The sequence below is a fragment of the Mustela nivalis genome, assembly GCF_964662115.1.
Source record: "Mustela nivalis genome assembly, chromosome: 7".
Lineage (NCBI taxonomy): Eukaryota > Metazoa > Chordata > Mammalia > Carnivora > Mustelidae > Mustela > Mustela nivalis.
In genome coordinates, this window is record NC_139026.1 from 60793114 (window position 1) to 60819438 (window position 26325).

At 37.3% G+C, this 26325-nt stretch overlaps 1 protein-coding gene across 21 annotated transcripts in view; it reads left to right on the forward strand.

The window, feature by feature from the left end:
* The window catches only part of PLEKHA5 (pleckstrin homology domain containing A5), a 237422-nt gene that overhangs the window by 159461 nt on the left and 51636 nt on the right, over window positions 1–26325 (forward strand). For 15 of the 21 annotated variants that reach the window (XM_082740620.1, XM_082740621.1, XM_082740611.1 and 12 more), the window contains 5 exons: window positions 2898–3365; window positions 9425–9890; window positions 13256–13339; window positions 15902–16021; window positions 16831–16884. In XM_082740620.1, coding sequence (XP_082596746.1) covers window positions 2898–3365; window positions 9425–9890; window positions 13256–13339; window positions 15902–16021; window positions 16831–16884 — 1192 coding nt within the window. Of the gene's footprint in view, window positions 1–1007; window positions 1033–2897; window positions 3366–9424; window positions 9891–13255; window positions 13340–15901; window positions 16022–16830; window positions 16885–26325 lie in introns of those variants that run through there. The other 6 variants (XM_082740618.1, XM_082740612.1, XM_082740614.1 and 3 more) reach the window with 2 other exon arrangements.

Below are 26325 nucleotides of genomic sequence, written 5' to 3' on the forward strand. Positions count from 1 at the left end.
TTTCTAAGTATGTCTGTTTCTTGATAAATTCTACCTTCTTTCTTTTGAAACTTCAGTACTTAGAATTCTTGATAATATATCTAATATTAAGATTGATCCGTGATTGGGCACCTGGGTGGCTCAGTGGGTTAAGCCGCTGCCTTCAGCTCAGGTCATGATCTCAGGGTCCTGGGATAGAGTCCCACGTCGGGCTCTCTGCTCAGCAGAGAGTCTGCTTCCTCCTCTCTCTCTCTCTGCCTGCCTCTCTGCCTACTTGTGAGCTCTCTCTGTCAAATAAATAAATAAAATCTTTAAAAAAAAAAAAAAAAGCATACAACTTTAAAAAAAAAAAAAAATTGATCCGTGATTTCTTTTTCTCTGCTTGAACATCTGAATCATTTTAATAATCAACTATATTAAGAACTAGTGAGAGGAAATCTGTTTATACAACTACTTAAAAAGCAGCTGAATGATGTGCTTTAAAAAAATTGTATTCTCGTGTTTTGGAGAAAGATCTGTGACACAATTAAGTTCTTTTCCAGTCAGCAGCAATTGAGTATATACCTTACACAGGGAAGATGTTTACTTGCAAGTTTGATCTTTTTTCTCTCTTCTCAGGGAATTAGGGAGTTGTTAAAATATAAATCTTTAGTTTGGTGGGGAGGAGGGAGGGTTAGTGTACGTACTAATAAAGTCTTTTGACTCACTAGTTAAAAGACTGAAGTTGATGCTATATAAATATATTTGTGGGTTTTTTTAAATCCTCAGATAATTTTAACCCTAAAGTAAAATTTTCAAGGAACTATTTAGAATAAAGAAATCTGTATTATAATTTAAATATATGATTTCTAGATAATCTCATATTGAATGTTACCCTTATCTCAGAATTTCAGCTTCTTTTTTTTCTTATATTTTCCATGCTAAAAACTAATAATTACTCATAATTTAGGATGATAAAAAGAGTAGTATTTTGGTTGAACTTCTGATAACCTATTAGTTAATTATGTGCCTGTAACAATTTTTGGCAGGTTGTGTTGATATAATTTACTCAGCCAGAAATTATTGAAGACCACCCATGTGCCCAGCTTGATGTCACCATTATCTTGTAGGAATTGTCTTTTCTTGTACTTCTCGCTGTTGGCATTTTTATCCTGCCTTGTTGATCTCACTTAATATTTCAAACAGAAAGAACCTAATATTGTAATATTTCATAAGTATAGGAAGAGTTTGTTTGCTTGGTTTTAAGGTAATGGGCTATCTTTCCTTTATGTCTAGAATACCCAACAAATATTTATCAGAGTATATCACCTAAGAGATAAAATGCCTAGCTTTTAACTAGGTAGTTCATTTCTTGTAAATTCATTTGTTCCCATTTGAAAAGTCAGTATATATGTCTTTTTTTTAATGATATTTCTTAAATGACAAGTCTTTGGAAAAATCAAGATAAAAAAGGCAGTTCTGTTCTAATATAAAATAATAGCTATAAATTAACTAGAAGTAACTATGTTTAAGAATTTTTTCAGATTAAAAAATTTTTTTCAGATATTTGATATTCACTCTTAAATCTACTCCTTCACCCATATATTTCATAAGGATAAATATGCTTTTATAAAAGTGTAAATCTTCTATCTTTTAAGAGAAAGAAGCTCTGTAGCATATCTTTGTAAACTTTACCAGTGTCTAATACTGCTTCCAGTCTAGAAGCTGTGAGTTATATCCAACCTAAATATATGGATCATATACAAAAATTTACGAAAAGCCGTCCCCTTTCTTTTCCTTGTTTCCCTCACTACTCATATTCTAACCTCTGTCTATAGCTGTATGTGTGTGGGCTGTATAGTTCCTGCCCGTCGCTAACACTGGCTGCAATACCCATGTTGGCATCAGATAGGAGCTGTAGTCTGTATTAAAGTGTGGACGCTTGGCCAGTTCTGGAAAGGCCTCCCAGCACGGCATGAGCTTCGCGATTTCGTGCAGGTTTAGACACTCAGCTTGGTCTTGTCAAGAGTCCGGAGGTGATTGGTATCAGAGAAACTGATTCTCATCAAAAAGACCTAGCTAGAACCACTGGAATGGTGAGCAACAAAACGAGGCCTGGTCACATACTGACAGGCAGCGCATTCTTCCAGTGGGGAGGTGGACACGGAAAGCCAGATTCTACTCCAAAATTGCTTAATGAGATGGGATGATAATAGTGATAAAGTCTGTGGCAGCCAGTAATGTGCTCCCCTAGTCCTCACACAATCCCATAAACCTGGTGCTACAGTTACCCCCACTTACCAAAGAGAAGATGGAGTCATGGTAAATCTCCACACCTTGTCCGGAGACATGGTCAGCAAGAGGCATTGTTGCAAGCTGAACACAGCTCGGTCTGGCTGTGAGAGCCCTTAACCAAAAGTCAGGTCCTCTTGAATACAGACATGCTGATTAGTCCTACGGCTCCCATCTTCGACGGTATCAGACTCTAACTTCTTTGTGCAGCTGTTTCCACAAACCTCAGCATTTGTCTCGATAAGTTAATCCCTCCTCCTGGCTGGAAGCCACGTTGTTTATTTCAAATGATCAGCTGTGGTAGTCCTTCAAGTGTGAATTTTGTGGTTTTACTGTCAAAGGGCAATCCTAATTTGCTTTATCTCCTGATTTCTAATGGGGTCACTCATCACTTTTTATCCTCCGGTGCTTTATATACACCATATATTCTATGTTTTCTTCCCCCCACCTCCTTTCTGTTTATGCAGTATGATACTGTGCTTGAGTTTTCATATCACAATATTGGATTTATACAGGCTTAGCCTCTGTGACCCTTCCAGTTTTTTTAATAAAGTCAAAGGTAATTTTGCATTTTTTCCTAGATTGAATCCAAGAAATAACATGTGCATTATTTCATCTGACTTACTACCATTTTCTTCTGATTTCAGAGTGGACAAGATTACATCTGAAAATGCACCAACTAAAGAAATCAATAACTTTCCCAACCATAGAGTGCTAATTAAACCAGAGGTCCAAAATAACCAGAAAAACAAGGAAATAAGCAAAAGTGAAGAAAAAAAGGCATTAGAAGCTGAAAAATACGGATTTCAGAAGGATGGTCAAGATAGACCTTTAACAAAAATTAATAGCGTAAAGTTGAATTCACTGCCATCTGACTATGAGAGCGGGTCAATATGCCCAGCTCAGACTGGACACTATAGGCCAGTGAATGTGAATAGTTCGGAGAACAAAACAGTCAATGTCAGCCTGGCAGATCTTAGAGGTGGAAATCACCCAAGTATAGGGCCTTTACACACAGAGGCTGATCGAGTCATCCAGAGGACAAACTCGATGCAACAGTTGGAACAGTGGATTAAAATCCAGAAGGGGAGGGGTCATGAAGAAGAAACCAGGGGGTAAGTGTCTTGTCCTTCTGTGTTCAGAACCCAGATTCCTTTCACACTATGCCTGTGGAGATTGGTTTCTGACACACCTATGGAAAAATACTAGTTTAAGTAGTGTTTTTAGGCATAATAGCTTCCTGTATCTCTTCTTCATGGTAATCAGACATGAGTGTTTTTTTTTTCTCTATCTCCCATTGTTCTGTTCCGATTTCTCAAAGAGATCCCTACCCTGTAGAGGAGAAAGTTAAACGTACAAGTCCAGGATACTGTGATAAAATGAAGGAAGAGCATGACACAAGAACAGGGACAACCGACACAGCCTGTGGGTCCAGGAAAACCTTCTGCAGGAAGGGAAATGCAGGCTGAAATGTAAAGGTGGCATGCTTGTCTTGGTTTTAGATAGCCCAGACTGCAGAGTGGACAGGGAGCAGGAAAAGGAACCCAGAGACATCCAGTATGGCTTAGGTGCTTCGGCTGTGATGGTGCAGGAGAAACGAGGCTGGAGACAAGCCAGAAGAGATGTGTTCACATTGGCGTTTCAGAAAGATCTCTCCAGCTACAGGATCTGGAGAACAAATTAGAGAAAGTTCTAAAGCTATTGCATTAAGTGAAATAAGGAGAAGAAAGGGATTTATTTAAGATAGGATTGACAAGACTAGTGGAGTGCTTAGATATGCTTGATTGTAAGCTATTCCTTGCAATTTAGTTTGAGTAATAGGGGAAAATCAAGAATGACACCCTGCTTTGAGGCCTCTGACCATCAGGAGTGGTATTTAGTGCCTTTAACCGCGTAGAGAAGATTTGGAAAGAAAGAAAATAATAAATGACTAGAGAGGTTAAATTGAGGTGCCTGAAGTCTGTAGCTCCCAAGAGAAATCTGGATTTGAATAAGGTTTGGAGCATCATCATTATATCAAAAGTACTTACAGAAAAGGATGAGAGAAGATAAATTTATTTAGCTGGAGTAAAATAAAGATTTAGCTGGGTAAAATAAAGATTCTAAAGGAAAACCTGAAAGAACACTTACATTTAAGGGAAAAAACGGATTGTGGGGGCCTGCAAAGGAGATGAAAAGTAAAGGCCAGAGGAAATGGAGGAAAAGCAGGACCTTCTGATGAGAAACAGTGTTCTGTCATTAGGCAGGAGTTTGCTGATACGAATTTTAAAAATAATGTCGGAAGAATTATCTGAAGAGTTACTGTGACTCTTACCCTCAGTAGTAGAAAACCGTAAAACAATGACATCAATGTGTTTCGGTTAAATGAAGATTAACCTAACAGTGAGACTTCTGAGGAATAGGAACGTTCTTCTAGTTTGCTCAGTTGGCGTGGCTGGCTTCTGTGCCTGTAAGCCCGAGTCTCTCCTTTCAGGAACAGCTCAAAGGCCTGGTTGCACTTGGCCTCATCTTTTGTTACCTCAACCAGCACTGCAAAAACACTCCCACAATGTGTTCACTTTCATTTTCTTCTTCTCCACCGTCAGCACTCACTTTTCTGATTTTCCCAGGGGAGAATTGTGAGACATATTTATTATTTCTGGCTGAAGAGAAGCCAGAGTTAGTTCGGGGCAGGGGGGGCGGAGGCTGAACAGATGTTTGATTGTATTTAAGGTAACCATTTTCAGGGAAACAATAATAAAAATCCCAGCCAGAAAATTTGCTGAATCTCTACCCAGCAAATTAAATCTCACTTCTTAGTGAAATCACTGTCCTCAGTGATTTCATACTTTCTTACAGTTGAAACTATAGTTAAAAAGGTTCAACAGACATCTGGAAGTTAGATTTTCTTAATTGTTGGGCATAAATATTAGTTTCAAGAACTTCTGGGTTTCTTGATTGGTATAATTAACATACGTAAAGGCTTTCTGTGTGACTTTTTTCTTTTGAATGCAGACCTACGCCTTCTGAAGGTTATTTTGAGCTAGGATTTCCTGTGTTTTTCTCCCCTCCAACTTTGGATTCTCTGGCTAGAGTGTACTTTGGGTCATTGAGATAGATCATCTACATTATCATATGAACTTCATATTTAAAAAATAGTTGTGATGTTTTATAATGAAATAATTTTTACTGCTGGAAAGAAGCCTATGGGTTATTCAGATTGTGATTCATTTTGTAAAACTTTATGAAAGGCTTGCTTTTAAAGTTCTGATGGAAAGAAAAGAGGTTTAATATTTAGTCAAATAGTAGATCCCTGCATCTGTGAGCAGAGCTTTTAAGTTTCTTTGTGCGTGGCAAGCACTGTTAAGACGCATGGTGCCTTAATCCATTGTTCTGCGTGGCAGAATCCCAGGGACAGGGTTTTCATGGTGTTTGACAGGCAGCTGCTGGTGAATGGAGCACCAAACCTGATGAAGGAGCTCACAGTGTTCATTTCTTAAGCTTTCACTTAAAAGTAAATCACACTTTGCTTAATTTGAATTTCTTTGGGCAAAACCACTGAAGGAAACTAGTTTTTTGAAAAACAGGTCTCAAAATGCTAGAAAGCGTATGGGCTAAAAATAAATTTACTTGATAATAACCTAACGTTCTATTAAAATTCTTCAAAGGTGGTTTCAAAGATGGCAGAAGAGCCTTTTAAACTTTGTAATCATTAATTAGCCTACTCTTAATGGTCATATGGTATGTTAACAGTTCATGTTCCATGTACATCTCTACAGGAGGGTCCAGCTCACAGATTGTGAATGCTTCAGGAGTACTGATGGAGGTGTTTGATGCAGTAGTTTCTGAAATGGAATTTAAGAATTAGTTTATAGACAGTTTTTAATTGTATATTAGATTAACAGTGTTTGTCCCATCCTTACATGTTTATAAATAATCTTTTCCCATATTTCCAAACTGGATATAAAGTTAGTATTTATATTATCATGTATTCTTCTATGATACAGTTCAGTGCTTAGTACAGAGCTTTTGCGTATTTTCTCTATAATAGTTCTTAGATTTGTGAATAACCAAAGTTATTGAATTTGTAAATGACCAAATCAAGATATGTTGGGGTAAATTGCTTTAGTACTAGGACAGAATTTCTAGTATGTCATCTATTTCTGTGACTGACGCGCTTCTTAAGCAGGTAGACGTGGGGTTGCCAATTCTGGACTTTTTCCAGTTTCTAGCTTTAGTGTGATCAGAGGTGGGAATACGAAGGAAGACCAAGCAGAGAAAAAAATAGGAAATACGTGTGGTGAGAAAGCAGCAAAGAAGTGAACCATTATGCTGGTTATATCAGAGTACTGGGTACCTTTCTCCTTCGCTCCAGCCCCAGAGGCATCCAGTGATTAGCCTTGCTTGCAGTAGCCCTTGTGGGGATGGTGGGGGAAGGGGAGGGGGAGGCAAAATGACCAATTCTGAGCAAGCCTGTTACAAGTGAAGACTGTGAGAAGCTGAGGAACAACCAGCATGATGAAGGAAATTTAGTTTAGGGGGAAACAGTTGAAGGAATTGGAAATAAATATTTCAAACACATAGTAAGACAGGGAGTTTAGAACTGTAAGATAGTTTTGTGATCAAATCATCTTATAGATAAGAAAACCAAATCTCCAAAAGTTTCAGTTTGCCAGATTTGGGTAGCAATATGAAGGATTCTAGTAGCACTTTAAGATTATGCCCTTCCTAATTTGGGGGTTTATCTTTCTTTTTAATTAAACCATTACAATTGAGAAGTGTTTTTTGTTTTTGTTTTTTAAATAATTGCCATAGTTTGCGAGAAATTTCTTCAAATAGAAGGATTATTTTGCTTTTTCATTAAATCCAAGTTTGGGGTATCATTGACATAATGAAAAGAATCCTGCTTAAGGAAATAAGAGACTTCATTCTAGTTCTGACTGGCCTACGGACTATTTTTTAACCCAGGTATTAAAAGTAACATAAGGAAATTTTTTTAAAGAAAGGAATATGAGGGGTACCTGGTTCAGTCGGTAGAGCCTGGGACTCTTGACCTCAGAGTCATGAGTTTGAGCCCCACACTGGGCTTATGGATCACTTTAAATAATAAAATTAAAAGGAATATATACTCTTGGTCTTTCCTAGCCAAACATGAACTACCCCATCTACCCACCCTACAAAGAAAAAACCTACCATACACTCTGACATTGTATGAGTCCCAGATGAACTCCAAAGTCTTTGTACTCAGGAGAAGAGCAAGGATCCTGGCCCTCCTGACTTTGGGTCAACTGTTTTTCTCCTCTTTACTATTTTTCCACTGTATTGCTATGTTTTTCATGGCTTTATCCCTTCTGTGGGTGCTTTAAGCCACAAAAAAAGGTATTATTTGAGACTCCCTCTGGTGTTTGTGTAAAGGTAACATCATTTTAGTGCCTTAGTGGGCACAAATTCCACAGGGATTTTTATTTCCCCACACCTCGTAGCTCAGATGCACCCAGTTCATTACACTGAATCAGAACAAAGTCTTTTCTTACTACAACACATTAGTAGGCATTGTTAGTGACAGCGGTCTTTGGGTCACACAGCTCTGACATCCAGGTTACCAGCCAAGGATCCCCAGATGATTAAAGAGTGTGGTCAAGTACCTTACACGTTGAGTCTTCTACCTTTTCTGGTCTATGTAATCACCAGCCTTGTGAGCATTTTAACATCCAGCAGGAGACAGCAAAATGTTATGCAATTATGCATGCCCAATTCCAAAATATGCTCTGTGTTGAAAATACAGTACACCGAAGAAAAGCATTAACTAAATGTTGAAAGAAGAGGTCAGGAAACCTGAGTTTGTGGGGTCCCAACTCTCCCACATTTGGTTTATTGAATTACATTTTATATTAGGATATAAATTTATCCCCAGTATAGATGCTAGCATAAGATGAATACTTATGATTTAATATTGATCTTTTTAAATCTAGATTTTATTGTGGTTACTGTTATTAAAAAGGTTGTGTTTGCATTTAGAATTTGATTTGTAATTACATCTAATGACTACCTCTGGAGATAGTGGGAAAATACGAATGCTAACTTGATTTGAAAATTTTAATTAAATTAAATTAATTTAATTTAATTGACTTCTTGAAAATCCTTTTTATTTACTGTATCTGCTGGCACGAGGTTAGCAAAAGGATAGTTTTGACAAATTCAGAGCAGTGCTTTTATTGTACTGTCTTTTTTTTTTTTTAATTGTGAACTAAAATTCTACTTTATTCTTTGATTTTAGAAAACTGGAATAAATAATCTGTGCTTAGTAATAGACCTAATGTGTCCATATCCAGAAACAACAGCATTTTAGAAGAACTTTATTTTAGCTGCTTAATGTCCATGAGGAACTTTTTAGATTGCTTTAGAAAGCCTCCCACAAATGTTTATACCAAGGTGGAATATTCATTTCTATGCTAGAAACATGGAAAATTTCTGAGTTTTGCAGTTGTATGGGTAAATATTGTCATGTTCAAGTATTTTGTCTTTAAATGGTTCAGTTTTGAGCCCTAGCTTCAAGTCATTTTTATTTTTCAAATTAAGAGAAGTTATCAAGGGGAATTCTCTCTTCCAACCACAAATGTACTGATGTACTTCTTCCAGAAATAGTCATGCTTTCTGAAGGAAGCGTTGCAATAGAGGAATCACACAAACCTTGAGGAGTTCATTTCCTATCTTCTGGCTTCGTAGGCTCAATTCAAATGCTTCAGGATTTCATTCCTACACAGAGATCCCACTTAAGTGTTCTGGTGAGATGTAGGAAAAGATTCTATCCCCAGTATAGATAGGCGTCTATGGATCTAAAAACAAGCTATAGAGACAGACGAGATTAGACCTTAGACATTCTTACTAATAAGTATTTTCCTTTTCATAACCTAACTGTATGTTACGTGAATAGTCTTTTATGTAAATAACAAAGATGTTTTTTACTTAATGTAGTAAATTCATCAAACTGAATTTCATAAAAAAGTTAAAATCTATTCATGAATATTTTATATCCTGTGTAAAATCGTGATCAACTTTTTAAAAGTAAGTCCCAGTGTATATATATTTTACTTACCAGAAGGGGGGAAAATGTACTCTAATTCAGAATCTAGGAAACAACTCTCTTGTTCATGTTTACACTTCAATTCTTTTTTTGTCTGTTTATTTGTTTTAGAGTAATTTCTTATCAGACATTACCAAGAAATATGCCAAGCCACCGAGCCCAGGTTATGGCTCGCTATCCTGAGGGTTATAGAACACTCCCAAGGAACAGCAAGACCAGGCCGGAAAGTATCTGCAGTGTAACCCCTTCCACTCATGACCAACCAGTAGGACCTGGAGCAGAAGAGAAACGGAGATCAATGAGAGATGACACAATGTGGCAGCTTTACGAGTGGCAGCAGCGTCAGTTCTATAATAAGCAGAGCACCCTCCCTCGTCACGGTCCTTTGACCAGTCCCAAAACCATGGTTAATATTTCTGATCAGACCATGCACTCTATTCCCACATCACCTTCCCATGGGTCAATAGCTGCTTATCAGGGATACTCCCCTCAACGAACGTACAGATCAGAAGTCTCTTCCCCAATTCAGAGAGGAGATGTGACGATAGATCGCAGGCACAGGGCCCACCACCCTAAGGTAAGCTAGCTGCTCATCTTGCATAAACTACTGCTTTATGGATGCTCTGTTATTTCTGTCTATACTATGCCTTCTTTTAAATGTGAAAGACAAGTCGGGTGCCCGGGTGGCTCAGTGGATTGAGCCTCTGCCTTCGGCTCAGGTCATGGTCTCAGGGTCCTTGGATCAAGCCCCGCATCAGGCTCTCTGCTCAGTGGGGAGCCTGCTTCCCTTCCCCCTCCCTCTCTGCCTGCCTCTACTTGTGATCTCTTTCTGTCAAATAAATAAAATATTTAAAATAATTAATTAATTAGAAAATGTGAAAGACATGAATATAAGGAGGAGGTAAGCAAGGCAGCTCTTCTGTTTTAAAAACTAAGCAAGAATAATCTGCAGTGTCAGAATCTCACATATAAAAACCTAAGCTTGCAATGCATTGTCTCTCAAGAGCACAGAACTAGCTATTTTGAGCAGATGCTTTATGCACTGTTCCGTGCTGGACAGCATAGCTCATCAGCCGTCCATGTAGGTTAAGCCCACTTGGGTTTTTATTGGCTCTTCCACACACTTGAAAATACTGCCCCCTTCCAACATACCTGCCTTCATATATCAGGCTCGTCCCGCTCTTCACTTAGGTAAGTGCTGACCTCATCTTCTAACCAGCTGCTTGTATGGCTTATCGAAATATCTCCTTAAACGGCCCAGTTTAATATCAGAAGAATAATGTACCAAGAAGCCCTGGTGTATATTCTCGTTTAAAATTAAGATTCAGGGGCGCCTGGGTAGCTCAGTGGGTTAAGCCTCTGCCTTCGGCTCAGGTCATGATCTCAGGGTCCTGGGATCGAGCCCCACATCGGGCTCTCTGCTCAGCGGGGAGCCTGCTTCCCTTCCTCTCTCCCTGTCTGCCTCTCTGCCTCTCTCTCTCTCAATCTCTGTTAAATAAATAAGTAAATATTAAAAAAAAAAAAGATTTAAAATTAAGATTCACATAGGAATTATTTTTTAACTTGTACTTGCAGTTGGTTTAAGCATTGCTTAGTAGATTATGAGTGCACTTAGTGTTAGTTAGCTTCTTAAAATACTAAAGCCGTCGTCTCAGTCAGCCTACACGCAGCCAGTTCTGTAATGTCTATCCTAAAATGAAAAGGAAATTTTCTGTCGTTTCCTTTTTAATTCTAAAGAATTTTTTGCTTTATACCATTTTAAAATGTACCTTTTAGTATCCTTTTGACAGACTGAATCCTTCGGTTGTAACGTTACATAAAGTGTATATTTGATTTTTCCATAAATAACCGTTAGAAATGAATAAGTCAATCAGGATTTTTTTCTTTTCTTTTTTGTTTTTTTTAAGTTTTTATTTATTTGACAGAGAGAGATCACAAGTAGGCATAGAGGCAGGCAGAGAGAGAGAGAGGAGGAAGCAGGCTCCCTGCTGAGCAGAGAGCCCAACATGGGACTCGATCCTGGGACCCTGAGATCATGACCTGAGCCAAAGGCAGTGGCTTAACCCACTGGGCCACCCAGGTGCCCGAGCATCCAACTCTTGATTTCAGCTCATGTCATGATCTCAGTGTCAGGCGATCGAGCTTCATGTTGGCTGTGGAGTCTGCTTGTCCTTCTCCCTGTCCCCCTCTCTGTGCACATGCATGTGCACTCTCACTCCTTCAAACAAGTAAAATAAATAAAAACAATATTCAAGACAGGTCTACTCTAATACAATTGATTAGTGTGTGGTTGAAAAGTGTTCTCCTGGTATTAGTATTAATTTATCATCTGTTTCAATAACAAATAGAAGATGACTGTGTGCTTGCTATCTAGTTCCCGGTCAACTAATGTCTACTGCTTCTCTCCCCAAAAACTTCTTAAACATTGCCAAAATTTTCTTTCAAAGTGTCCTGTCGTTTTCCTTGATGTGATGAGTGGTTCCCAAAGTATGTCCATGGATCTCTGAGGGTTCCCATGACCCTTCCAGGGAGTCTATAAATAAGCTCAAAACTGTTTCTACAATGGCAATAAGGCGATATTCATTTTGTTACCATTTTCTAAAAGCACAGAAACAATGGTGGGTTTTGGTACCTTCACATAAATCAAGGGAGTGGCTCCAAACTAGTGGTGGTCACTGTAAGTTCCTGTGCCACCCACTTGCAGTAGAAATAAAGTAGCAGTTTCACTTAGAAATCCCTTTGATGAAGCAGTAAAAGATAATTTTATTCATCTTAACCTTTTGTTATATGTCATTTTAATTTTCTATGTGATGAAATGGGAAATATGTTGAAGATATTTTTCTTGCATACCAAAGTGCTAATATTAGGGTTGACTCACAGAAAAAGATGTGTGCGTTTGAGGTGCAAGCTGGACTAGCTCCTTTTTTCATGAAACACCACTTTTACTTGGAAGAACGAATGACAGACAAACTATAGTTGTTCAGACTCGGTATTTGACAGACACATCTCAAAGTGAAATGTTATCCTGTCACTTCCAAGAAAACAACTAACTGTATTTGTCACTGATGACAAATAGGAGCTTTCAAGCAAAAATTAGAATTTTGGAAATGCTGTATCTGCCACTGTGAGCTTGACAGCTTTCCGGCGCTTCAGGATCGGTGGTGGTATTAACAGATGTGTGGTGTGATACTGTACACCAGTGGTGCCAACATCTGCATAACTCACTGATCCAATATTTTCCTCACAAACAGTGTTTGATAGTACAGAATCAAAGATGGGTAAAATACTCACTTAGAGCATAAACACAAGCCTGCTTTGTTCTGTTGCACTTTGCAGATACCGCATTTTTTTTTTCTTCACAAATTGAAGGTTTGCACCAGTCCTTCTGACAAAAATGTCAGTGCCACAGCATTTGCTCACTTTGTGTCTGTGTTACATTTTGGTAATTCTCACAATACTTCAAACCATTTTATTATTGTTTGTTACGGTGATCTGTGATCAGTGATTTATAATTCACTGGAAGCTCAGACAATGGTTTGCATTTTTTATAGTAATGTATCTTTTAATTAAGGTATATGCATTTTTTTTAGACATAATGCTATTGCACACTTCATAGACAGCAGCATAGTTTAAACATAACTTTAACATGCACTAGGAAACCAAAAATTTCATTTGACTTGCTTTATTGCAGTATTCACTTAATTGTGGTTGTCACGAACCAAACCCACAATATCTCTCCTAGTTATGCCTGTAAGCCAGTAGGTATTAATCTAACAGTATGAAAAGTTCATTGATGCAGTTTCAGATACCATTTTGCAACTGACTTTTAATACCTACATTCATAAGCAGTAATAGCAAATTTTCAATGATATTTTATAATGTAAAAAGATTCTCGTCACTGACATTGACCACAGAACTTACATTGTACCCTTATTTTCCTAGCATGTCTATGTTCCTGACAGGAGGTCAATGCCAGCTGGCCTGACTTTACAGTCTATTAGTCCCCAGAGCCTCCAAGGCAAAACGGTGAGTTGTTGTTTTTATTTACTGTACCATGATTTATATATGTGCTGCACATGATAGCACATATCCAACAGAGCTTCTAAGTTTGAAAAAGGGGTTCCTCCCAAAGAAAAACTGTTGCAGCTTTTGTGAAAGAGAAGCTCATTAGAAGAATCGGAGATCATGTAACCATTTCATTGTCAGATTGGATATATTTCCCTAAATGTCTGAATGCCTAAATATAAGATTATATTTTCAGATTTTATTGTATAAACTGAGAGGGTTTGTTTACTTCATTGAATGTTAATTCCCTTGTTCTTAAAACAGAAGTTGGAGTAGTAGATTAGTGGAACAAACCCAGCAGGCGACCATGTGTAGTCACACTCAGGCCTCTTAAGAAGTTTCTCCTGTGAATTTTTATACAGATTAACTACTTTAGAAGGGAAAAAACTGATTTACATATTTATGCAGAGAGAGACTATAAAAATACACAAGGTGTTAGCAAGTACTTGGCATTATCATTTCATCCTCAGTATTATGTTCAAATTGAGATGGAGTTCTATCACCAGGATACTATTATTCTTCACATTAAAGAGAAAGGAGGACTTTTCATTACATCGTTTAATTTTAATGGCATTCTTTTATCTGTGCTTTAATGTCAGTAGGTAGTCTCAGTTCCAGTGAAGATGTGATTTGAGGATCTAGATAGTTGTTCATCATTTGAAATTGTCCTCCTGAAGGAATCAAAACAAATTCATGTTCTGTGTGTTTTGCAGACATTGTTTTATTTCCTTTTTCATCCTTTATGTGCTTAGATATAAGGAAGATATTCTGACTTTAAGCTACTGGCAGCTTATTTATTAAAGGTTATAAATATTACTTGATTAAAACTAAAAACTTTTAAATGTTGTAATTTTTACATATTAGATTGTTGATCTGACGAAGAAACAGACATACGTCATAAGATAATGCTAATAAGTATCATATTATAAATTTTTATCTTCTTCTTGCTCCCTCTAGTGGATATTTAGGATAAAATTTACTTATTACTTCCTTTTGTGCAGGTCAAAAATGTGCCTGTTTTTATTTTGCCTCAAAGTTTAAGTATATAGGAAACTTACTGGAACCTTTTGTCCTTTTGAAAATCTCTTTATCTTTTTAACTCAGCAAATAATAAACCAGAGTCTCGAGATTCCTTCTTTTGGTCACTCTGGGTCTTAAAATATCTAAATCCCTTACACAACCCTACCTGCTCTGTGGCAGGACCTCAAGAGCTTGATATGGTGATCTTAAGACAGACGACCCCATAGTCCTGAGGTCACCAGATGTGGTTGGCATCAGAGCAAAAGTAGCTCTTCTTTTCCTGTTATGAAATTTCTTCTTCAGGACATACACGCATATTCTTTGACTCCTTAATGTCTTATCCATGTCGATGGCTCTTTCTAAAGAATCCCATAGTAACTGCGCTTTAATTCTGAGATTTTTCTCAACGAAGGCAATAGTTTTTAATATAATTTCATATAACAGTTAAAAATTTCTTCTGTCCCTTAAAATTGTTGTATAGAGAAGAAAAAAAGAACAGCAGCAAATGAACAGAATAGAAGAGAGCTCATGTTAACCCTGTGGTATAGGCAAGACAGATCCATCTCAGGAAGGCTTTTGGTCTAGAATTTTCAAGTGCACACCACAGCCCTCAGGTGATGAGTCTCCCTCTGGCCTTTCTGCAGTTTTTAATCATAGCAAAGTTCAGAGAAAGACCAAATACTATTTTATGACTGTAAGACTGCCAACGACCATACCTTATTGCATTTCTAACAAAGAAAAATATGTCAGATTGGCCTGTTAAGGAATTTTATCTGCCTTTGAAAATTTATCTCCCTAAGGGATCATAGTAACCAATCAGGAATCAAAAGTTCTCTGCTTGCCCCAGAGTGTGGGAAGAGGGTTTATATACTCATGGAACCTTTCTCTTTATATAAAATGCTGTCTTTTTTTTTTCCTTAGAAAATAAAAACTGATCTTTTGGTCATTTAAAATATCCTGTGAATCCCCTAACAGTGACATTTAATAATATAACTGGGAAGCAATTAATAGTTCCCAGGTACTGAGTTTAATGGCATGAAGATATCATCCAAGTTTTACATGAAGTTTAATTCTTTTTATTTACCTTCTGTTCCCTAAAATAGAGTGTTGGACACGCAGGTATTGTTCTGTTGCTGTAAAAGTCTTAGGCGTCATTTTAGAATATCTTTGAATAATAATAATTTAATAGCTCTTAGGTACAAAACTTTATAATGATTTTCTGGCATTGTGCTTTTTTGTACTTAACACTTAATTCTCTCTTGAATTCTGAGAAAATGCCTGAATATACTGTTGTTCCGCTGTATCTTTTAAGTAACACTGTTCCTTCTATTTCTCTAGATATCTATGCATTTATGTAGGACCTATCATCATAGTGCCTAGGCACTATGTTTGATGTCAACCATAAGAGGAAACTTGCCAAGAAATCTTGGTTTAATATCTGTCACTTAAGACAACAATTAATCTGTTTTCCACTGTTTGGATTCTTAAATTGTACTCCTTCAGCCAGAGGAGCTTACGCTGTTGCTAATAAAGCTGAGACGGCAGCAGGCCGAACTGAATAGTGTCCGGGAACACACGTTAGCACAGCTCATGCAGCTGAAACTTGAGGCCCACAGCCCAAAGGTCAGCTATGAAGAGTTTTGTATGTGTCGTCTGCCATTACCACTGATTCTGAGCCATTCATTAATCAGTTTGATCGGTGTTGTTAGTGTCGAGCATGAGCCCATACAATCATTGCAGCGACATTATGATCTCCTATTGACCCTTTGAGAATTCACTTGTTTATACTTATTAAAGGGACACACGGGTAGGACTAATTTCTTCTTAGCCTTCCAACCCGCTCACGCACCAACTTTTGGTCGTGAGATAGGAAATGCAGACAGACTTCAAAACAGTGTTATCATTCGCTGTATACTGTAGCTTCCACATCTGATAAAGCATATTGAAAAATGGTGTAATTCCTGGAAAGTAGTAAGTTGAAAATTGATTACACTTGTAGTAACACTGCCTTTTAAATATCAGAGATTAAGATATTTCTTTCATTCTTGATTAAAGAATGAACACACGTAAACATTTCTCAAAGGGTTTAATAGACTCTGGTTATATGAGAAACATCCAAAGAAGTAGTACTATGGTGCAGAAAAGTATTAACATGTAAAACTTCTAACACTGAGTCTGCTAAAGCCATTTGAAGGATTTTTCTGCTTAATATATTAGCTTCTGTGCATGTCTACTTAATTTCTTACAAAACTAAGTGTAATTTTATAATACGTCATCTGTACAGTTTACAGGGGAGCATGTATGTGAAAGTTGTGTACTGTAACATATTAGGTTGGGGTAAACTACCTGTTTTTCTTATTTCAAAATTGACTTTTTCATGAATTCTACACCCTCTTTCTCTATCCCTTTGTTTCTTGATTGATGCCTACTAGAATGAAATTCTTTCACATCATCTTCAAAGGAACACCATATATTTGGATCATCAGGTGGGATTTGTAGAATTTTTTTTGCTTATTATACCTAACAGAACCTTTGAAATGTAGTACAGTTTTCCAGGCTACTCCGATATTTTGGTCATTTAAGCTAAGAGCTAATAGCATGACTTTTACAAGTGACAGAATAAGATTCTTAACAGGGGAATTCAGAAATACAAAACAAACAACAACAACAACAAAAACAAGTAGAAAGGATAGTTGTGAGTATTAGGGGCAATGCAGATGCTGGGTCACAGGAAAATTGAGAGCCTGAATTCTCTAAACTTCCGTTTTCTCATCCCAAAACACTCAACACTCATTAAGGCTTATCTCCGTTTGGAATTGACCTAAGTAAAGAAATAGGTACCAGGCGGTGAATGCCTCGTTGGAAGACTGAGAGAGGGGTGCGTGTGGTGTTCTCTGTATTCCCAAAGGGAGATTTAACTATGGATGAGAAGTGCGGTGGTCATTTTTAATTGCATAACTTTGGTCCTTATTTGCCATGTGCTCCTGGTGTTTGGTCTTCACTAAGCTGTATAGAGTCAGTTTTACAGTGACCTATAGAACCTCAAATTACCTCAGTGGTAGCAGTGGGTGTGAATGGCAGTTCATGACTAGGGACTGACACTTCCATATTTTAGTTTTTATGAAACTCTCTTTTAATATTTAATTTTAATTTGATGAGAATTTTTGATATGTTCTTAGACATAGGATTTCTTCCAGTGAATGCATTTTTTATCTATATAAATTAAGCTATAACGTGTTTTAGTTTGTTTCAAAATGTTCAAACTTAAATATTTTAACAAATGGAAGAGGTTACTATGGAAATTGTTGTAAGACAGATGTTTACATATTTATAGTTGCCTGCTTAAAACAAAGTAATAATGTGCTAATTTAATTTAGTTATATTTAAAGAGGGATTTTGCATTAGGATAACCCTTTAAAAGATGTTCATTTTTTTTAATTTTTAAAAGAAATATACTTAAGATATTTAAAGTATAAAAAAGTATATTTAAAAAATACTTTTCTTTATATTAATGAATTTTAATAGTTTATTTTCCCACAACATGTTTTCATCATGATTTTGTCTATGGGAATGCTTTAGAAATCAGCATTTCATGACTCCAGATTCCAGTCTCCACCCCAGAGACCGGTACTGTTGAAATTTAACCACGGTGTTAAATTATACACTTTGAAAGCAGTCTGATAAAGACACGTTAGCCAGTGAAATGGTAGAAGTAAGTCTTCCCTCAATATGTGACATTGCCTCTAAGATACATGGTAAATAACTTTCATAAAAGCTCCTTTGCCTATAAAGCTAGAGATAGTTCTGAATAATAGTGGGATACTACAAAAATTAGGTGTAAACCACAGTATAATTGTGAGTCTGAAGTTCTATAGTATCTCTGGAAATAAACCTAGTGATTCGCTGTGATTTATTACTTACCTCCGTAAATGAAAACTGGAAGTACAGAGACCTAAGCCTTTCGAAAATCACAGCACTGACAGCTGGCGCAGTTAGTGCAGGCGACTCTTGATCTCCCGGTCGTGAGTTCAGACCCCAAGTTGGAAGTAGAGGTCACTTGAAAAAATAAATAAACTTTAAAAAAAAAAAAAAAAACCCTAGGAAGGTTCAGGTAAGTATATGGAAATACCATTTGCTAAGGTGATTCTCCTCAGCTGCCTTTCCCAGGTTGAGTGGTCTCTGCTCTTTGCCCAAGTGACCCAGATTCGACTGAGGTTTCTGTTCCCGTTGGTCCTCTCAGCACTCTGCCGAGTCTATGCTGTCAGAAAGGATAATGCTAATAGTCCTATTGGTGGCTTCCAAAAATGTCAATTTTTCACTGATCCTCTCTTTTCCTTCTACATGTCAGTAGAGATTTGCCAGTAATTTGCCTTTTTCTTATTTGCCTTTATTTCTTAGATCATGAAATAAAGTTATATTGGACCCATTTTTAAATTTTATAGTAACGAAAAGAATTATGATAATTATTTGAATGCTTATTTGCACAGAGTAAGATGATTTCTAATGGGAAAAAATGGGCCATTTTTAGATATAATTAGACAATTTATAGAAAAAAGGTGGTGGCTTTGCCCAGAAATTTAGATATGCCTAAATAAATATCTTTAAGGTTTCCTAAAGAAAATCTCTCTTTAAATAAATGAAAAAAAAAATTTTGTTTTAAATAATTACATTTAATGTAAATGAAATATTTACTTTTGAACTATTCTATATTTCAAATCAGTAGTAAGGTTATTATGTTACAGAAAAAAATCTTAATAATTTTGAGCTTTAATGAAATTTTTTTCATTCAGCTCAAACATTTCCAGCTTTTAAAAAAACATTTCCAGCTTTTAATCTTGTTACTGCCAGTAACCTATTATAGATTACCAAATCTGTTGTTTTTGTTGGCATTATTGGTTGCCTGGTTTATAAACTGATTCACCAGTTTTTATATAACTACAGATTGGAAAGTAGATTTTAAAATCTGAAAGTCAGAGGAAAAGGCTCTGGTCACATTTTATACTACATATCGTACCAAATATGTGCTAATTAATACTCACTTTCAACACCTACTCTCCTAGCTCAGATCATTAGAATAACCTAAGGTCGGGGCGCCTGGGTGGCTCAGTGGTTTAAGCCTCTGCCTTCGGCTCAGGTCATGATCTCAGGGTCCTGGGATCGAGCCCCACATGGGGCTCTCTGCTCAGCAGGGAGCCTGCTTCCCCCTCTCTCTCTGCCTGCCTCTCTGCCTACTTGTGATCTCTCTCTGTCAAATAAATTAAAAAAAAAAAAAATCTTTAAAAAAAAAAAAGCCATACTAATTATGTGGTGGGATTTTCTTCTGCTTTCTGTTTCATTTTGAAGTATACTATTATGTACTCATGCTTCTACAGCCCAGTTAGTAGACTGTTCACAGTCTACATTTATTAAGACTAGCCTAGGTTTGTCATTATTGTGAATTTTAAGATAGCCTATGAACATATAGTAGTGCTAACTGGATATACTTTATGTACCTCATTTAGGTTTTATTTAGAAAATGAGTAAGTACATAACTTTTTTGGTCAGTCATGAAGGGAAGACTAATAGCAATGGGGAAATGAGAATGTGTCTATCCCTTTATCCATTTACCTCACCCCTATTTTAGCTCCTCCCTCCATTTGTTTCTTTCTTCCTCACACCCTTTTTCTAATTCTCCCTATTAGTAAAAAGGGACTGTGAGAAAATTTAGATGGTGTCCCCTTTCTCTTCCTAAAACCTTCCTGCCAGCTTTCCATGTAGGCAGTGATAACAAAATGAGATGCTAGGAGCTGAAACAGGCAATGAGGAGGTAGCTACTAGGAATGGACAGAGGCTCGGAGAACTTGGAACTCGGCTTCACAAGCCTTTTGTCAGCACGCTGCCTCCTTGTGGGTAAACCAAACATGTGGCCTACCCTCTCCACCATCAGCACTCTGACTCTGTTACAGCATTCCAGTGACCAACCTCCTCCTCTAAGAATACTTGCCACAGTAAATGGAGATTGACTTCTGCAGATCTGAGCTTTACTTGCACTGGACTGCAGCAAGTATTTTTCTCATGTTTCAGATATAAAATTTTATTGTAACATTAAATTGCTTTTACAAATTGCCCTTAAAATTAGGGCATTCTCCCTTTACCCCTCTCCCTTTAAGAATCATTATGGTTACTTGTAGCAGAAACATTTGCTTTAGAACGGAAAAGGAAGAGGCATACCTCCATCAGCCGCATTTGTGTTGGGGGTTCCCTCTTCCCCATGTACTCAAAAGCTCTTTGTGAAAAGGATATTCCTCTGTTCCAATAATTAGTGAAATTGATTTACTTCTACCCAGCTGGAGCTGTGTCCTTGCCACTAGAACATATTTAAGTCCTTTCCGAATATAGCATCAAAGAGTATATTCTTTACCATCAGATGGCTAAAGGATCTCATTATCTTCAAATTCTCATGGAAAAACTGGAAATTTCTCCTGACAAACCAGTTTGCCATAATTAAAGAATTTTCCACAATAAAAGAAAAATACAGCCCACGCATACCCATGGTTTTCTTTGTTGTATAAAAATGTTTAAGAATTCCAAGAATCAATAGCTAAATCTGTCTTATTTTATCAGTACATTTTTTTAAGTATCCTCAAATGCCTGTGGGGAAGATAAGAAACTCATTTTATTTTAATACTAACTTTTAAAACACCCTGAAGAGTAAGCTAAACTTTCTAATTTGCAAAAGTTTTGTAGTAGCATTGAGATAGCCTTTCAAGAAATGAAACTAAGTAGACACAGTCTGACCACTTTTAAACATACTTATGCCAAGAGAAATGTAAAAAGGAACAATTAACAGAATGTATGTCATTGGTACTGAAACCATTCAAGGTAAAAACCCAAGAATACTTTTTTGCATTTTGTTCTTTGTGTGCATGAAAGACAGCCTCCCTATAAGGGAAGAAATGCTAACAAGATGATTGAAAAGATTCTTGATGGCTTTCATTGTTCCTGTCAATTCAGCAACTTCATTCTGTGGAGCTATTAGGCAGGATCCCATTTTCTCTAATATTTCAAGGGGTCTTGGAGTTTCTATTTTTAGGAATGATTGATAGAGAACGTTTCCAGGGGACATAGAATGGGCATTTGGCAAAAGCAAGCTAAAGATACTGGAAAAATGAAAATATGTTATTTAACATCTATTAACCCTGCTAGTTACATGGTGCAGAATATCTGTATTTTCTTACGCCTTGTTATTAAGAGGAATCCTTTCTCCCTTATACTTCCTTCTTCGATTCTGATTCAGTCTCTCCCTTTCTCTGCATAATCTGATCACAGAAGTAGTAGGGAGAGAGTGATAATACCCAGGGAATTCTTAAGCAGTATATGACATCATAATGGCAGAACTCTAAGAAGACTAAATAGACAGTGAGTAGACCAGAACTGGAAATTCTGTATGTGTTGATTCTGAGCTCTTGGCCTATCCAATGCCTAGACATTATTATCATGGTTTTCCTATTTCTTACTAGTAACTAATCTGTCCCTTTTTGCTGTTTTCACTCATCTCAGCCTTAACTGGGGAAGTTCTCTGGTTTTGGTTTTGGTTTTGTTTTTTAAGCGGACTTTGCACCCAACACGGGGCTTGATCTCATGACCCTGAGATCAAGACCTGAGCTGAGGTTAAGAGTCAGACACTTAATTGACTGAGCCACCCAGGCGCCCCAGAAGTTTTCTGGTTTTCAGTGTTCCCTCCTCTGAGCATTCACCTACACATCATTTTACTAGTTGTCTCTACCCCTGGATTTCTTCCAGAAAACAGAGTCTGTGATGTGGGCATCTTGATTTGTGCTTGTTCTCAGGAAGTTTATTTTGGGAAGTGATACCAAGGTTTAGAAGTAGAGAGAGTGAGCAGGGAAGGAGGGAATATATTATCAACTGCCATACACAACTTGGGCCTCATCTGACTGATACTTGTTGATGAAACACTGCAGAATTGCCCAGCTGAACAGAAGGAGGGGCACCCATCCTGTACTGGCCACCATCTTCCTTGGCAAGGGCTACCTCTCGAGACTAACTCTCGAGCATACTGAGGTGACGCATACACGAGCACCCAGTGGGTTCCCATGCACAAAGTGGGTGTTGGCTCAGCAAGAGCGGAAATAAAAGATGTGCTAATAGGATGTAGAGAGGGACACAAAAGGTATCCAAAACACATTACTGTCTTTCTAGTTACATGTTTCTAGTTGCTTGTAGCAACCTGCACTTGGACCGTCTGCCTTCAGTACAGTCCCAGCGTGTCCAAAATTTGGATTGTCATCTTATCCTTCAGTTCCCTGACTAAAACTAAAAGCAAAAATAGTTCAAACTAAAAAAAAAAAAAAAAAAGGTTCAAACTATTGTTCCCTTTTAACATCATTGGTGTAGTATTTATGGAGCTCATCATCCTTGGAGAAGAGTTCCCTGACTTTGAGAAGGGTCAGGACCTTTATTTTAGCTATTGCCTTAGATTTAGAACTCAAAAGTGGTTTAAGCCCTCAAGGGAAAAGAAAAAAGGGAGACCCAGTCTTCTCCAGCTATGGGCAGGAGAACCTGACACCAGTCTTGGATGGTCTGATTGCCTAGACGATGAAAAGAAAAACCAATAGCAGCCTACCTAGAAGGATCTAAGATAGGACAGTCCTGTTCTGCCACTCTAAGGGTAGAAATTATACACATATATTAAAATGAAAGAATTAAATCAGACAGCTTCCTGGAGTTACAGTATGTTCTCCTACTATTTTATCTCCCAACACCATCACAATTAAAGTTTAAAATACCATGAAACCTTGATGGAGCACCTGGGTGTCTCAGGGGGTTAAGCCTCTGCCTTCGGCTCAGATCATGATCTCGGGTCGTGTGATCGAGCCCTGCCTTTGGGCTCTCTGCTCAGCGGGAGCCTGCTTCCCCCTCTCTCTGCCTGCCTCTCTGCCTACTTGAGATCAGTCTTTCAAATAAATAAATAAAATATTTTTTTAAAATACCATGAAACTTGAATTTAAAGTCCTTTAAGAACATTTACTAAAAACAGGAAAATCATGACGTTCTGTAGAACCATCTGAACAGGTATTTTAGCTAAATACGTAATACCTGCATGGTGTTTATTCAGGATATTAGAGGCCATCATAACACCCTGTATGTACTAATAAGCTCCTCATTACCATTTATAAAATTTTGGTCATATTAAAAGCACCTGCCACTCTGTGTCTTTCAGCTAACTCCAGAAATTTACCAATCTCTTACTACAAAATAAGGTCTCTTTTCGATTTGTCATTCAAACCCTCACTCCTCTACCACCACCACCCCAACCTGTGAAAAACACTTCCTTCCCTAGAGCCCATTTTCTCCAGCCAGCATTCTCAATGCTGCTTTAAAAGCAATCCCATTCTCTACATCATGCATCTGCCCGGTCAGTACCTGTTTGTCCAGAGCTTAAGTAACACTGCAGTTTCCAAAGCACCGTCACACCGGGCTGCTCATATACATATACTCTGTAGCATGTGGGCCAGTTGAATTTGTCCCCATAAGTCGGGATTAATGCTTTGCCCCAAATCACATAACTAGGATGACTTCATTGTATTAAGGAATTTTCTTTTTTTTTTTTCTAAATCTGTTTGCCTTCCTTCAGAATTAATGGAGTTGTTCTTAACATTTTCTTACCTAACAAGATGGCAAAATGAAAACAATTTCCCCACCCCTCCTAAATGCATAATATTTATATAGTTCTATTTTGTATTTACCAAAGCAGGTATTTTTGTAACCCAAGGGCTGTAGCTTTTCTTTCTATCTCATTTTTATTAATTTTTTCAGAATGTTCATTCAGCAAAGATTTATGGAGCTCAGTATGTAAGGCAGGAAGTTAACTATAAATTCTATAGAGTTACTATAATTTTTTTTTTTACTATCAATTCTATAAAGTAGAATTCTTTAATTATTTTCAAAGCCCAGAAAGGGAATAAAGTTGAACATAAAGGCCAAAATCATTTTTAAGATTGAACTAAGAGTATGATCATAAAGCGGATAAATCTTTAAATTAATGGTAGGAAATCTGCTATTCAGTGCCAGTTGTAACTCAGAATACAATTCCTATTAATAAAACCCAGGTCCTTGTGTCTAGAAGATATTTTAACTTTGAGTTAAAGCATGAATATATTTTAGAGCAGATTTACCCACAGCAAAACAAATAACCTTTTTTACTAACAGAGATACCAGATTTTCACTCTTGGAACGTTTGTCCCTTTAAAATGATGGGGCACCTGGGTGACTCAGTCCGTTAAGTGTCTGACTTCGTCTCAGATCATGATTCCCAGGGTCCTGGGATTGAGCCCCTGCACCCTGCATCATGCTCCCTGCTCAGCAGGGAGTCTGCTTCTCCTTCTCCTTCTGTCCCTTCCCCCTACTCCTTTGCTCTTGCTCTTTCTCTCTCAAATAAATCGTTTCTAAAAATTAAAAATGGTATCATTAAAACACATGCAAAGAAGAGAAAAATACAACTGTATTAAACATAATACACACAATAATACATTTTTACAAAGTGGATTTTGAGTTCTTTAACTGTTTCTGGCTGCCTGTGAATCCCAGGAATAAAAATGGTAGTAGCATCAGATAATAATCTATTCCTTGAAGCTGAAGAAACAGTGGTTAAGAATGAGTCATTAGGGGCGCCTGGGTGACTCGGTCGTTAGGCTCCTGGTTTCAGTTCAGGTCATGGTCCCAGGGTCCTGGAATCAAGCCCTGCATTGGGCTCCCTGCTTGACAGGAAGCCTGCTTCTCCCTCTCCGACTCCGCCTGCTTGTGTTCCCTCTCTGACTGTCTCTCTCTCTCTCTCTCAAATAAATAAATAAATATTTTAAAAAATAATAATAAAAAGAATCAGTCATAAAATCCTCTTAGTATAGTGGATATTTGATATGTAACTTTGCTTTTTTATAGAGCATTAAAATGTCACCTTGGGGGGCGCCTGGGTGGCTCAGTGGGTTAAGCCACTGCCTTTGGCTCAGGTCATGATCCCGGAGTCCTGGGATCGAGCCCCACATCGGGCTGTCTGCTCTGCAGGGAGCCTGCTTCCTCTTCTCTCTCTCTCTGCCTGCCTCTCTGCCTACTTGTGATCTCTATCTGTCAAATAAATAAATAAAATCTTTAAAAAAAAAATGTCACCTTGGTTCATAAAATACAAAAAAAAAAAAAAAATGGGTCATTAAATAAGGAAAATAGTTTAAGCCACCAAAGTAAAAATCAGATCTATAAAGTTTATCCTATAGTGAAAAGGATTTTAATTAAAAAAAAAAAAAATTTTAAAGACCCTTGGTAAAAAAGGGTGAAACTCACTGTGAGTAAATTATATAACTAAATTATTTAGAAAGACATTACCTGAGACCTTCAAATATACCAGCAGTATATATTTCTCAAAATGGGGGCTCTAAAAATCCAGCAGGAAGTGATGTTGTGAGTACAGAGATTACCCTCTTTTTTTCCTGCTGGGCTCAGGGTATTTTTATAATGTTTCTCCATAAATGGGCCTTATAATCGGTGGTCCTGAAGCCAATACTGACTGTTTAGAAATGCTTCTGCTTTTTCCCTTAAGGGCGTGTCAGGTATGTTTGACACCTATGTTAGTGTCCCAATTTGTTGTTCCTTTTTTGTTTGTCTTTTTTTAATCCATCTTTCTCCCTTGGAAAAGAAAAAGAGAAAATATTATATTGTCTAGCTGCATCTTTTAAAGTACCATTGATTCTTCTGAATATATAACAGTAGTAATACTTTCCCAAAGCTTTACTTTTAGAAAGCCTGTATAGCATGGACAGTTTATTCAGATTGCTTTAAGATTTTCACAGTAATAGACCTCCAGCCCCATCAGTTATAAAGAGACTTATTTACATTCTTCTATTTAAAAAGTCACTTCAGATTTCCCTGCTCCCTGT